This window comes from Carettochelys insculpta, chromosome 2 (assembly GCF_033958435.1).
Source record: "Carettochelys insculpta isolate YL-2023 chromosome 2, ASM3395843v1, whole genome shotgun sequence".
In the NCBI taxonomy this organism is placed as follows: Eukaryota; Metazoa; Chordata; order Testudines; family Carettochelyidae; genus Carettochelys; species Carettochelys insculpta.
The window spans coordinates 251,268,798-251,284,479 of NC_134138.1; the positions used below are offsets into that span (position 1 = coordinate 251,268,798).

Consider the following 15,682-nt stretch of genomic DNA (forward strand, 5'->3'; position numbering starts at 1 on the left):
TAACAAAATGGTCACATTTTTTTATTTCTACTGAAGTGCGGTATGTTGTACTATTGACACAATATCCCAGGTAGAAAAATATGTGAACGTCAAAACTCATTATGTAATACAAATAAATACTGGGAGAGTAAAAAAGGAAGACAAACTCCATCTTAAAAAATCAAATTAAAAGTAAAGAGGATCAAGAGAACACACAAAGTTAATAAATTAAGTATAGTTTATTCGTTCTTTGTCAGACCATTTAAATATCACATACTATGCAGTGACCAACATATTTTAGAAATGGAATCCTTTTAGAATAAATCTCTGAATGGCTCTCATGCCTATGTAAGGGGTAAGATGAAAAATTAAAATATAAAATGGCACCTATCTGATATGTAAATCCCTCATGTGTAAGAGGATATTCCCAAAGATCCATATGTAGTACTTTTTTTAAGTTTTATGCAACAAAACACAGATGAAGTTTAGTTTATAAATCCTATAGCCCTCTGCCAAAGTATTTAACTAGTTCAGTACTACAAAAAGTACTAATGGGTCCTGCAGCTAATCATTTAAGGATGACTAAAAGCCAGAAAAATAAATGTCTAATTTCCAGTTTAAAATTTGATTATTTTATTAAAAGAACGCAACACCCCACAATTCACAATTTTTATGTTACATAGAATTTCAGGTACAGTAGACTCTCGACACATGTGGCCTCAAGTTGAGTAACTTGCTTTAATGTGAGTTAAATGAAATTTAAAGATGCTCTGCAGCCCCTTCTCCCTGCCTCTCCCCAGCTGCACAGGGAGAAGGCTTTTAGCTCACCTAATTGCACACAGCTGCAGGCAGCTAGGCAAGCTAAAGGCCCCTTCTCCCTGACTTCCCCACCAGCTGCATGGTTGTCAACCTGACAGCTGCACTGCTGGGGGAAGGCAGAGAGAAGTGGGCTGGTCAGTTTCTTGGGTCTCACTCCCTGACTTGCACAAAAAATTGAGTTATGTGGAGGTTGCAGGAACACAACCACCGAGTAACTCAAAGGTTTACTGTATTCCCTGAAAGCTTTGCCAATGTTATAAGTGTAAAAAGCTCTTTGGATGACCAATGAGCCAGTTTCCCTAAGGTCATTAAACTATTGGCATTAATCACCTCTTCCAAGGAAGCAAACCAGCAGTCATGCCACACTTTAAAGACCAACAAATTAATTTATAAGGTGATGGGCCTTCATGGGGTAGACCTTCTTCAGATCTGCCCACAAAAGCTCATCATCTAATAAATTATTCTGTTAAGTCTTTTGGTAGACTACAGACTAATACGGCTACCTCTCTGTTACTCTTTCAAGGCAATAAGATATGAAGGTTCTCCCCTTTTACCAAGCACCAATTTGATTCTCAAATGGATAAACAGGGCTGGTTTAATGTTGTATTCAGTGGAGAAGAATTTTCCCAAGACTGGCACTGTCTAACGGAGCAAGAACAGCAGCCTTGGTTTAAACTTCTGGGATTCTGGGGTAACGAATATGACTTCATGGAAAAAACAGCAAAATAAAACTAAGAAAGCTCTAACACAAAGAGGACTTACCTTGGTACTGCATCCACAGAGGATGAAGCTGGAACCTTGGGCACCTGACAGTTTGCTGCTGCAGCCAGTTTTAAGGCAGATGATGGAACAGCACTTAAAGTCCTAGGTATATGTCGTGCATTGAGTGTGGAAATAGAGTTTACAGTGGCAACTGATGAGGGTACAGTTAATCGAATATTGTTCCCAATCAGGACCTGAGTTGTTGCAGAGTTGGCAGCAGTTACTTGGTGACTCAGTGCGCTGTGGGAACTTGAAGTCTGTGTTATATTTGAAGGCGGTAACAAGGTTGAACCTGCTGCAGACGATGAACTCGTATGTACAAGTGCTGTAGGTGTAGTACTACTGAGGTGTAAGCCCTTGTATACTCCTGCAGAAGAATGAGATTTTTTTTTAAAAGAAAATCTGACTCTGAACAGGGGTTTCACATGCCAACTATAAAAGTAAAATATAATCAGAATGAATTTAGATTTGTACAGCTCTATACCTGAGGCCTGAAGGATGCCATTCACCCCAATTCCAAGCACCACATCATCCTTCATTTTGAATCCCATCAATTGTTCTGATGTAACCAAAGCTGAAGCAGCAAATTGAGCACTAACAGAATCCAATGTCTTGGAAACAAAACCCTAAAAAGAAAGGTTGCAAATAAATGTGATCAAGTTTCAAAAGGTCAGTACTCTACTTATTTTTAATGCATAAACTAGTACTGCATGAAGCAGTGCAGATAAAATAAGACCTGATTCAAGTCCTCATTATTCCTTCAAACCAAGCTTCTGATGTTTGGTAAGTTTAGATAAATACTTAAATGCAGTATTCCCCACGTACTTATAATTCCACTACTAACACATGCACAAGTATTTCAAATGCACAAAAGACTATCCTGCTATACAACATTTCCAAACCATTCTGGATAATTCAAGAAGTTCAGATGGACAAGAGCAACTTCTGAACCTTTCTTTATGCTTCTCCATTGACGTTTTATGTCACTAGTTAGCTATTAGATATTTTCACACCTAAAGATAGGACACATTTATACACTGTTGTTAAAGGTTAAAACCCGGCCTTAGACCATACAGTTATACATACAGTTTCAACAAGATAACAACATGGCTGGCATTCTTTGCAATATGTAATCCCACGTCTTTGAATATCTAATTTAATTGATTCACTCATCTTTTTGGTTTTTGTTAAGAGGGAGCAGAGGCAATGCCTGCCACACTCACCTGCAGTGTCCCTTCTAAACACTTTACAGATTGTCTATGATGTAGATTCAGGCGAAAGCCACTTTCCTGATGGTTATTTTGAAGGTTCTATGGCAACAGTTGAGAATTAGAGATGAACCCTGGTGGGAAACAATGAGGGATAAATCATAGCAGACAAATCCCTCACCTGTGAAGTGTTGGCAGAGGAATTACTATTTGCTTGCTGTTGATGAATTTGTGCAAACTGCTGTTGCTGCATTAGTGCCAGTTGCTGTTGATGTTGCTGGTATTGTTCGGCTGTAAATGCTGAACAAAATATAAAACGAGAAAATACTATATCAAAATATGTATATGTTGCATATACAGATATTTTATAATCCCAGACCAAAAATGTTTAAATAAACTATGGCAAATTCTTAAGAGCCATGTTGCATCTCAATGGCAACAGGCTATGATTCTTCTAGAGGTTTTGCCAAAATTAAGTTTTCCCCTTTGAGCACATTTATGGTGAAGGATTATACACTTTCTGCATTCCGCCTAGGATATCGGAGTGAAGGCACCCTATATAACTGAATTTAAGGGATTACACCCAGGTTGGCACGAACCACCATTCAGATAAAACTGATCTGCAAAGATTGTGTTTCAGTGTAGGTTAAGACCAACTTTCATATATGCAGATTTGGGGCATTACTCTGTGGTATGATGGACATTCTGAACTTCCATAGACTAATGGGAATTAAACCTGCTCACTACCTCTCAGGTGAGGGCTTTCAACTTTAAAATTTAGTTGCCAATACAAAAATGAATGCCATGGTTACCAATGAAGACTATTTTACATTTATGATCTCTCAACATACCTTCATTGCTCCCACCACCCTGTTTTGTGCAGACTAAAGCACCTTATATATTAGTCCTTTTTTAAAAAAATCATGAAAACTATCAACTCCATCAATGGAGAATTTCATAAAAGCTATTTCTTTCCATAAAGGAGCTTTTAAAGAGTGTTCCATTAGCCATAACACGTGTAAATGTCAAGTCACAATATACCCCAGTTAACCCACCTGGGAAAAAAAATCCAGTCAATAAGAATGGAGTTGTTTATGTTGACTTACAGAAGGATGTCTGAGGAAAGACACTGTATTATACTAATTTGTCTATGGAGAGATCAGTTCTAAAAAACAAAAAATAAAATTCATTTTGAATGCCCCAAATGGTCTCTATAGTATTAACGAAAATGTCTATTGCCAATTTAAAAGCGGGATGACGGTGCAGATTGAATCCATTCTAGAGTCAGCCTAAACCACAGTTTATCATCTTTTCCAAAGTTCTCAAAACAAATATTGTAAATATTCTTATGCAACAACTCCCAATGCTTTTTAGAGTTATGACTTCAAATGAAAGACATCCAACTTTCTACAGTTCAACATAGGTCTTAATTTCTTACTCATGAAATACAGTATTTTGGCTAAAGCTTTATCCTTTATTCCCAAATGCAGAAAATCTGTATTCCTATGAGAGTACAGAGATTCTTCTGGAAACATTAAACTAAAAGTTTTTTTAATCTTTGGTGAATGGTAGGTGATAGACTAGTTAATCAAATAGCTTGTGATGATTTGAAAAACAAAACTAGACAAGTTAATCCATAAGAAGTTTAAAAAAACAAACCAGTGAAACAGCACAGGTTTTCAAACAAGTTAGAAACTCTTCCGATAGAGTTATTTAGTGAACAGGAACATAGTGGTTATTTATATATAGCCCCATGTAATGCACTGCATCACTCCTGAACTTATTTCTTTTAAAAATATGGCAAATGAACTGAGATTTGTTTTGAAGATCGGGGGGAGGGGAAGGGAAAAATCAAGCATTTATTGCATTAATAAGCATTTAATTTATATGTCTCTAGTAGAGAATTATTACCAGTTGGTGCTATATTACAGTGTGTTTTGAAGTTAAGCATTTACAGAACCCATACAAGTGACTTGTAAATTTTTAATTTTCCTATTCAGATGATTTTTCTCTGTTTATTCTGTTACTCAGTGAAAGGATTTTGTGCTATTAAATAACAAGTTTGTAAAAGTAGCGTTTAAAAGGAATGGAAATGATTTAATAAAAGGAGGAATAATCCTTTATCAACCTGAATCAAACTATATTGACAAAGCAGCACATGTGTTAAATAAAGTTTATCTAAAGTTACGGCAACTGTTAACCTTCCAAAATCTGAAGTCAGGCCTTTACATTTCAGCTACCTACAGTATCAGCCATTTGGATAGCATTTAGGAAAGCAGAGTTCCAAACTAATTAAAAGATTTTCAACATTGTTTTAAAATATAATTTGTATATTAAAAGACATGCAAAATGGACACAAGGCAATTTAGCACTGGGCCCCAACCCCACAATGGACATACAACTTTAAAACCCTCATCGATTGATTATTTTAGAAAAAAAATAAAATCCCATTTGTCAATATTTTGGTCGGTTTAATTTGCATATATAGTTATTTTCATATTCTTAGAGTCTTTTCTGAAATAATAGAATAGGAGGGAAGCAATATAGAACACTATCCATCTGAGTTTTAATGCTATATTTTGGGCCTCAATTACTTGAATATTAACCAATTAAAATTACAAGTTAACTGAAGTTTAAATTTTCACAAAGTTAAAAAATTTAACATCCTTTTCTTACTGTTGCACAAAAGTGTTAAGGGTGGTCATTGTTCATAGCAGTATTTGACAGAAATGTTAACTGGATACTTTTTGAAGGCGATACTGTGGTTTACAAAGGGAGGTAGTTTCCAAATAGCATTCCAAGTTATTAATGTAATCGACACAGGGATTACCTTGCCACCATTACCAAAATAATTGCAAAATAATAATTTAAATAAAATCCATTTAAAAAAAAACAAGCACAAAGAAAAAAAACTTCTGTCCCCACAGCATTTTAATTTAGTCTCATTTAAAAAAAGAGAGACCTAAAGGAAACATTGAAATTCAATGGTGGTTGGCTGTCTGACTTCCTTAGGAGCATCTGAAAATCCCAGCACAAGCAGCAGACATGCCTGTTAGCTTTATCCCTTTAACTTCTGCACACAGACTACATCCAAAGCATGTTAATATTGATCTTTTTTCCCCTACTGGTTAAAGAAAAAGACAGTCAAGGGCTCCAAGCAATATTTCCAACTCCACCAAAGAGATTCATTTTATGATTTAAGGCTATTCATATCCTCATCATACTTCAGTTACACCAATTTTAAAGATAGGCATAAATACCTCTCTCATAAGATTATAGATGCAAGTTGAAAGATTGCAAATGGCTTTAAAACACACTGATGGAAACTGTTACAGGAATACTGTGAAAAAAATCACTCCCATAGCATGTGTAAAAATTCTACTTTTCCACAGCAAAAGGTCCAGTATACAGGCCATGATCTCTATTTAAGAAACTAACTACTCTTTTACTCTGAGTTACCTATGGAAAACACATACATACACTGGTAATGTAACTAACCATGAATGCTGAGAGTATGCTTTGTCCAAACCAAACTGTCAAAATGATTTTTCTGAGAAGGGGTCTGCATTAAAAGGAGAACATCTTAGCTGGCTAAAGTAAAATGAGATTTTGTTCTTTTACAGCACTTCTAATCTGCTTCCTAATTTTCCTCCTTTACTGAGTGCAAACCAGAGTTCTCTTGTAGACCACTATGCCAAAGGTGTGTTAAGCTCTACTAGGAAGGCACTTTGGCTATGTCTACATGACACCCTAAAATTGAAATATGCTATTTCAGCATTTGACACTTTTTTTGGGTCAAATAATGAGCTATTTCAAAAGCACCCCTTCCTCCTCCTGCAACAAGAAATACAGGGATGCTGAAATACCATGCCCATTACTTCACAAAATATTTTGAAATAATGCTATTTCAGGATACCGACATAGCCAAAGTTTATATCTACACAGCAAAGTCAAGTCTACATTTGCAAGTTCTTTCAAAAAACGGGCCTTTTCCAAAAGAACCCGGGGAGCATCTACACACAAAATCCATTATTTCAATCTGAAACCGAAAGAATGCAGCTTTTTTTTGGTGGGCCTCTTCCCCTCCCAGATGCCCCAGGGGCTCTTTTTTCAAAAGAGCAGTCTTTCTGGCACTGGACTTTTCGATCCCTGTCTCATTCTTCCAAAAGAGTGTCCACACAGTGCCTGCTACCAAAAGTGCAGATACATTTTTTTTGATCCACTTTTCTGTGTGTGGATGCGCTTTTTCGAAAGACCGTTTCTGGAAGAGCTCTCCCAGAAGAACTTCTTTCAAAAGATCGCTGTAGTGTAGACGTAGCCTTTGTAATAAGGAAGAAGGTTCTGGGAATTAGTCTTTCCTTTTATGACACACATGAAAAGTGCCTTGTAAATGTCTCTACAACATAGCATCTCAATATGCAACCTAATCTTCAATATCCTGTATTTTCAGTGCATTTGTATTAATCTGATTAGGATTGTGAAAAGCTCTCCTGGGAAATCAGGGCTCTTTATAACAAAACTGCACAGCAGTGTAAAGTTCAGGTTTTCATGTCCTTAAATTCAGATCAAGAACTAAACAGTTTCAATATTTCTTCCATTAGGGAAAAACTGAGATTTTCTCCAATGGCTTCTCTAACATAATAGCACATGGGGTTGGGGGGAGGGAAGGGAGGGAATCTTTTCACCTCTGTGAACCTTTAGGCTACACTACACTAGAAGCATCTGTCTACAGAAGTTACTGGCAGAAGAGATGTTCTGACAAAACTTGTGTGGAAAGATCGCGTCTACATATAAAAGCGGATTCTTTTTGACCTGCTCTGCTGACGAAACATTTTGTGTGTAGATGTGCTGTGAGTTTAGTCAACAAAACCCCGGTTTTGTCTTCAAAACTCTCTGGTGTAGACATAGCCCTATAGTATTAATATTTGTGGATTAGCAGAAAATGACTGCCATGAACAGGCTAGCTGTAATGACTTCGGAGAGAACCTTCTGTTCTTTCATCTGCCATCTACATTGCTGTTGCTTGTAAAGTCAAACCAAGATTGTTGTGTAGCATGAAATCTTGGCATCTCAGAATCTTGAATGTCAATGAGATCCAGGTAATGAAGGGAAATGGTATACTTACTGAATGAATAATAGGTTTAAATAAAAAGTGTCATCTTACAACTGGGTAACTTGTTCATCTGGGCAGACTTCTGGAAGCTTAATTTTAGTTCCTGCTTCTACATTCATGTTTTAGGAATAAAACACTTCAGTGTGACTCTTAATATCAATGTCCAGAGAAGCATGTTCTCATGAAAATTTTTACTAATTTTCATGTGTGGTACAGACAAATGGGAAGAGCCCAAATCATTCCTCTTAACTAGTGTATTGTATTAGTCAAAATTGCGTTTTAAATAAAAAATACATTACAAAGCTATATCAATGGAAAGTAGTCACTAAATATTTTAATTAACAAGACAATCTTTATATCCAGAAATAGAAATGCACCTAATGTGAGAATGAGCTTGTACTGACAAATACAAATGTTTGACACGGGGCTCTCTGTGGCTGAAGTAACCAGAGATCATCTTCAACTATGAGATGTGACATGCATTTGTTTTCAATTAAGTCAGTGATGAGAAGTCAGCTTCACACAAGTAGGTAGATAAAAATGGCATAAGAGCTTTCAAAGCTGCAGATGACAGATCTGTATAGTCTTGAACAGAAATCTAGAAGTTAGCAAGTGATTGCTCAGAAAAATCTCAATGTCCAATCACAAGAAAAAAAGAAGTTTGTTACTTACAGTGACAGAAGAGCACTTGCAGATGTTTCAGCATTATAAGGTTTTTTCTGGTGCCTATTAATGTGTTGCAAGTCGTACTTTGGCAAGACATTCTCATCCAAAAAGCTATCCAGTAAACAAAAAAACTTCAGAATTGCCACTGCCCACACAAGCATAATCACAACGAAAGCTTCTTGACCCAACTTTTAATTTTGTCAGCGAAAGAAAAAACAAAAACATCTTGTACTTGAAGTGTGGTATTCAAGAAACGTAGGCATTCAAAAACGTCCGCCAGATAGCTAGCAAAGCACACCACTTGATATCTGTAAACTTTTTGGCAAGTTAGGAATTTTTGTCTGGAAGAAAAGTTGTGACTTCCTCTCCGAGCTCAAACAATCGAGAACCTTTTGTCAAGAAAGCCGTCACATGACTCCAAACAGATGTATTCTTGTTGCACTACTCTTGATGTAGCTGATTACACAAATGGCTTTAAACCAAGAACTTATTTTAGAATGGGAGGCATTTTTTTGCATTTAGATAGGGTGGACTGATTTAAAGCACAATCTAAATCACACTCCCCCAAAAAAGAAAACAAGATTTAAATCAAGTTATCAAAAAATGCTAAGACTGACTGTGCCTAGCATGCATTTAATTTTGGAGTAATCCTGCTTTGAACTCACTAGAACTTTCTTTCTTGATTTATTTTGGAGAAAACAGGTATACAAAATGGCTCTCTTGGAAAAGCTGAGTTATGCTAACGTAAAATGCAAAATAGATTTATGGCTTCACCATTATGGACCATGGCCACAGGATTTCAAAATAAGAGATGACAGTGGCAACTGACAACTTTAGATTTCTCTTACTGAACTTTATGTATTGACTGATAGATTCTGAACCTATTTAACTAATTAAACAAGCCATAAGGTTTAGCCAACCTTTTTATTTATTTATTCTTTTCTAGAAACATCCAAAACAGCAAACAGCTTAGGAATTTACTTGTCAAATCACACTTACAACTAAAAGGCATAAGTTACGCCTACACTAGCCCCTTTCTTTTGGAAGGGGCATGGTAACGAGCTACATCAGCAGATGCTAATGAGGCACTATCATGAACATGCAGTGCCTAATTAGCACAACGCATCTGTGTGCAGTACAAAAGTGCTGCTTTCAAATTGCGCACCACCCATGTATGTGGGGGCTTTGGAAGGACCCCCTCCCCCACACTTTAAAAGCCCCTTCTTCCTTAAATCAAATAGGAAGAATGGGCTTTTGAAGTCCAGGGGTCCTTTCGAAAGGCCTTCTGTCTATACACTTTCAAACTGTGCAGCTGGTATTATGCTAATAAGGCACTGCATATTCATGGTAGCATCTCATTAGCATCTGCTGATGTGGTTTGTTCCCATGCCCCTTCCAAAACAAAGGGTGTCTAGTGTAGACACGGCCATAGAGAGTTTTTCAGACTGAAGCACTGAAAAGTAAATTATTTAAGTTACTAATCAGTTGATCCACTCAGTCATAGCAACATCATTTTCTCCTAAGCTGTTTTCCTCATGATACTTCATTCTTGCAACTAGGTTCTTTATCATAATCTTACACTCCTTACACTTGACACATTTTCCTTTTTTACCAAGGGAATAAATTTCTTCAAAATATTCTCAGATAGGGTCTGTCTTACGTTCAAAAAGCCATGACAGTTTGTCTGTTGCAAAAGCGTGGGGGAAATATAGCAAGCTAAGTGTATACTGAATAATGTCTTCTCTTTTTCTTTCCGGTCCACTCCACTGTTCTTCTCTATGCCAACTCTGTCCTTTCCTATACATTGTTTCTCTGTCTGAAGACAATGTGTTAACTCTTTTGCCGTTCTTGGCCAAGTGCCACTTTGCATAAGCAAACACAATCCTATCTAGCTTGCCTCTTTCTTTGCTCTGTCACTTTTTAGTCTGCTGAGAAAAACAGAAATTCAGAGCCCAGAACTTCCAAGAAGCAGGAGCTAGTAGTTATGAGGGCCAGATTAGAGTTATTAATTCATTATTATGAGATTAAGTGTATGTATAGCATGTTTGTGAGATTTAACTGTAATCTATTTTTAAATGAGAAATTTAGTATCTTATTGATTTTTTAAAAAATTCAATTTAAATAAAATCTGATTTTTTAAAATAATTTATTCTTATCCACCCTGCAACTAGGGCTTGCCTGTGTATCACTGTGAATCCAAAAAACCTGCAAGTGCAACAATCTGAACTTGGGTGACTAACCCACTGTTTTTTCCAGTCACTGCATGAACAATATCACTGCAACACAGAGATCATTCCAAGCCAGGACCAAAGACAAAAGCATTCAAACAGCACCCAGCAAATTGTGCTAATTGCCTACAGAACAAATTTATTTTTTCAGTTTTTGTCACCCTTGAATTTTATATGTCAGCATGTGAACAGCACTGAACATCTGTTGTTTTGTGAAGCTAAATGGAAAAAAGGGACTTTGCCAAAATCCAGCAATCACTTTTTCAGTTTCATTATCTACACTACTGGGACAGGCAACAGCAATGTTAGAGACAAAAATAGAGTCATGGAGAGTCCATGCACTTTGTCCCAACTTAATCAAACACACTGTCTCAGCACCTGATAGAAACAAGGAACTTCTCCAACAGTGTGTGGTATCCCATTTGTCTGCTATCCAGCAACGCACAGCAAAAGGTGCCTCGAGGGTTCATTTGTTTGCTTTGACTAGCTCTTCGGGGTGGTGGCGGCGGGGAGAAGAGGCGGGAGTCGTTTTGTTTGAAGAGGATTGTGCCAAATCTGCTTTAGATGGTTGTAAGCTTTCCTTTACCAGAACTTCACCATATCCCACACATTATGGCCAGTGGATCTTCCTGCAAACGAACGCATGTAAATCCATATTCCAAATACTTTGGATCAGACTTGCAATTCCTTGGCTTTTTACTTTGCTGTTTGGATCTTTGTCTTGACCTTCTATTGATGTAAGCAGTACATAGACTCATCTTCTGTATCCCCCTTTCTTTCAATTTTCTTCAAAAAACAGTCCATTATTAAAATTACTTCGACAAGCAACTTTTCAAAATGGTTTCAAATCAACAGGTGCTAAGCAAATAAGTTCCTGAATATAGAAAGTACCTCAATAAGGAAGTGATGCAGAGGGGAGAAAGGACGGCAACTGCAGGCATGGAAGGTGATGCCAAACTACATTGCTTGGGCTGGAAGCTCTTCCCAGAAGGCATTACGAATAGGTTTCAGCCCCAAGGCCTCTGCTGAGCTGCAGGCTGGGGATCTAGATGCCTCTGAAATATATGGGGCTGGCTGGAACTTTAGCTCCAACTGCTATGGGAGCTGCAAGTTGACTGTGGCTTCAGCCCCTAGCCACTGCAGCTGCTCGCAGAGTAAATGATTGACTGGGACTTCAGTCTCCAGCTGCCATAGTTGCCCTCAGGGTGGCTGGCTGCGGCTTTCTGCCCTGACCACCCCTATCAATAAGGGGTCATTACCCACACTTTGAGAACCCCTGATTTACACATCTGTCTTACATGTAGATTTGTTTCAATATTTCAGTGCAAGGAGCAAAAAAATTAATACTACTGCAGTGGATTATATTTTTAACTCTCAGGTCACACAGTGCCAGACTTTTTAAGAACCAAAGAAAACCAAACAAATCTAGCTATTCTAAGATCAACTATATCTGAAACCATGTTAGAAGAATCATGCTACCAAAGGTGCATCTCCCCAATGTAAAACTAGTGAGCCTACACAGAAATTGAACAATGATACTAAAGTTTAATTGCACCATATAAGCACACAACTATGAACTTCAAAATTAAGAAACTCATCATATAATCTTATTTTTGATGACAATTTCAATAGATCTTCAGGTCAGCTACATTAGGATTGTGCAGATTTCCATCAGAGACAATTCTGGTTTCTCATAACAAGGCTTCTTTGAAAGTAAAGGTATTCTAAGAATGCTGAACTCTAGGATGAATGAACTTAATATCTGGAAATTAAAGTAGCATTTGAATATTTCAAAATTCTTACTAAATTTCCAGTATGAAGTAATATTGATAGATTAACAACTTTTACAGGGCTCAGGACCTAAGAACTGAGTTTAAGCCAGGCTTTACTAGGGTGCTATCTTTCTAGGACTATAAGGACAGTAGGTTTGGGTGCTAGCAGTTCAGTAGCATCTGAACTCCTACCTATTTTCTAGCATAACCCAAGACTGTAAATTCAGAATAGTATCTCAAATCTTAGTAATCATTTTTGATAAGTTAAAAATGAACAGTAATCAGAAGTGTTATGATTTAGGGACTGCTTCAAAGTCCACAGAAAAACTAACTGCATTGAATGTGCTTTTTATTTGGACCTTAAAAATGTCTGTATATCATCATCATCTAATGGGGCATACTGCAACAAATTTAAGTATTCTTTTTCAGATTTTTTGTCTCCACACAACAAAATTGTTAAATTTCTTCCAAGACACTGTATTAATGACTAATAGTTTGACAAGCCACAAATTTATTAGAAGAGGACTTGGCTGAAAAAACACCGGATCTCAAGTTGGGTATGAAAATGAAGTCCAATAATGTGAAGGCTTTTGTGGCTATACGTAAGTTTGCAGCAATAAGATTTTCCACAGCACTGTTTGTGGCACAATGGCTAAAACTGAAGAAGTTAAAATCAGCAAGCATCCTGGAAAACTATTTCTTGTTCTACTTGCCAATTTACATATTCTGACTTTAATTTTACAGGTTAGTTAGCTCACCCATGATTTAAGTTACAGTCAGGAATCTTGCCTTATGGCATCTCCCACACTGTCAAATAAAAAGGATATTGTCTGTCTACTTTGTATGTCTTCTATACTCAGCATTTTAATCATTAATATGTATAGTGCTAGTGGTTTTCTTTGAAACTACAAATTCATTTAAACAGGATAGAGGAGAAAAGCACAGGTGGTTTGTTGCTTTGAAAACAAGAGCAGCATGTACAAAAAATATAAAGAATTGAAGATGTGAGTTAATAGTCAATCCTGACAAATGACACAATACATTATACATATCCTCAGACATAGGTGCAATCTTGTGTGATAGCTCAAACTCTCACAAGCGAATCCAGTTGACACAATAGGCATGCATTGTTCCGAAGTATTTAAAGAACATACAGATCTTTACCTATTGATCTCACAGCTGTGAATCTCTCTTTACTTTTTTTGGTTCAGTAGTTAAAGTTAGCCCATTAACTGGTAACTGTATAATTTTGTTTGACATGCCTTGTTCTACATACCAGTCTGTATACTGTAGATGTTTTTATTTCAAATCTGAAAAGGAACATGAAGCTTACCTACCCATAAGTGATGCTTCTTTGAGAGTTATGGTCCTAACCTTTAGTCCACAGATGGGATAGGCATGTGTGCCGTACACTCTAGCCTAGAATTTCGTGCAAGCATTGCCATTGGCCATATGTGCACTACAGCGCTCGTTGTGTTCCCAAATGAGGGCAGTGTGGGACAAGTCCTCCAGTTTTCCATTCTTACCATCAAGTAGCCAATGTACCTCAGGAAGGATGGAAAGCAGTAGTGGAATACAGATAGGAAACACATCTTTAAGAACTCCCAGTTATAGGTAACTAATCTCTATTTCTTCTTCAGGTGATGGTCCCCTAGGTGAACTCCACATGTGGGAAGCAGCTGGTGAATGCGAGGATGCTGAAATGACAGCCGACTATAGAAGCGTCATTCCCATGGCTGCATCCAACATGGACTACTGTACCAGGTCATAAGATCTGGTAAAGATATGCAAAGAGTTTTAAGTAGTTATTCCACATATATCTAGTATGGGTACATTTCCCAGAGAGGCACCTGAAGTAGTCTGCTCCCTGGTGGAATGGGCATTTACCCTTTCTGGAGGCTGAGGGATGCCAGCTAGTCAACAACAATCAGATTTTTTTTTTTTTTTTTTTTTTTTTTTAAAAAGAGAGTCTCTTCATGGATATAGGTTCATATCGTGATCGTGCTGGAAAAACTTTTAGATGTCTTTCTAATGTTCTTCGCAGATAAAAGGCACAAGCCCTCCAGATGTTCAGAGATTGCCATCTTCTCTCCATTTCTGAGGCATATGGTTTAGGAGAAAGTACAGGTAAGTGGATGACATGATGCAGAAAACTCAAACGACCTTGGGTATGAATACAGGTTTGGAGCACTGCAGAATAATTTCTACTTTTGGTTAAAGATGAACTGCACCTTTGTCAAACATGAGCATTCTACGCCCAGTTCCTTCCAAATACCTTTAATTGGGGTGTGTGATCTTGCCTCTGTGTTATTAGAAGGTCCTGTAATGTGGGAACGTTCATGTGTGGTTGCAATGAAAACATCTATCTATCTATGAAACAGAATTATCTTGTCTATTTAGGTATGATGAGGATGATGCATGATCCATCTTGGTAGATATCCCACACAATGCCAGACAATCTTTGGGGGGGAGATACTCTCCTGAACAGTGCTGCTAAGAACAGTATTAAAGCAACTTCCTGTTTGTCTATGAGGAGTAAAGGTCTCAAGCTGGCATTTTCCACAACCAAAGTGATAGCTAAAAAACAAATCCTGTCTCCCAATTATTAATTTGTAGGAAAAATTTCTGCTCAGGCACTCTCCCCTGGCAAGTATGCTGCTGAGAGGATTAAGTAATGTTTGACACACCAATTCCAGAATCTGACTGCCTCTATTCACAGAGAAATTTGATGGATGGTAGATAGGAATTGCAGACCTGACAGACCACCCTTTATTCCAGTAAGCTGATATGAATTCATTCCATATATGCAATGCCATGTGCACACCCCAACCCAAGGAGGCGGCATTGGTAACTATGGTTGCCTCAGATGTGAGTGTGAATAACAGCATTCCAAAACAAACCTTCTTCAGTGTTGTCAACTAGCCAAAAATAATCTCACACCTCAGGCGGAACTGTGGCCTCGTAGTTTATGGTGTCCTTTGCTGGTGAATATGACAAGCGAAGCCACGCTCATAAGCACTGGGGATGTAGACTAGTGAATGGTTTCATATGGGTGTATCAAGTCAGGGCCAAGGAGTGATATCTTTCAAGAGATCAATATGTTGTTTCTGTAGCTGAGTCTCACAATACCCCATG

At 37.5% G+C, this 15,682-nt stretch overlaps 1 protein-coding gene across 5 annotated transcripts in view; it reads right to left on the reverse strand.

Annotated features, from left to right (window-relative positions):
- The window catches only part of EPC1 (enhancer of polycomb 1), a 108,968-nt gene that overhangs the window by 1,572 nt on the left and 91,714 nt on the right, over positions 1–15,682 (reverse strand). For 3 of the 5 annotated variants that reach the window (XM_074984969.1, XM_074984970.1, XM_074984967.1), the window contains 4 exons: positions 2,950–3,068; positions 2,784–2,870; positions 2,045–2,186; positions 1,561–1,927 (listed from right to left, as the gene is read on the reverse strand). In XM_074984969.1, coding sequence (XP_074841070.1) covers positions 1,561–1,927; positions 2,045–2,186; positions 2,784–2,870; positions 2,950–3,068 — 715 coding nt within the window. Of the gene's footprint in view, positions 1–1,560; positions 1,928–2,044; positions 2,187–2,783; positions 2,903–2,949; positions 3,069–15,682 lie in introns of those variants that run through there. The other 2 variants (XM_074984968.1, XR_012644072.1) reach the window with 2 other exon arrangements.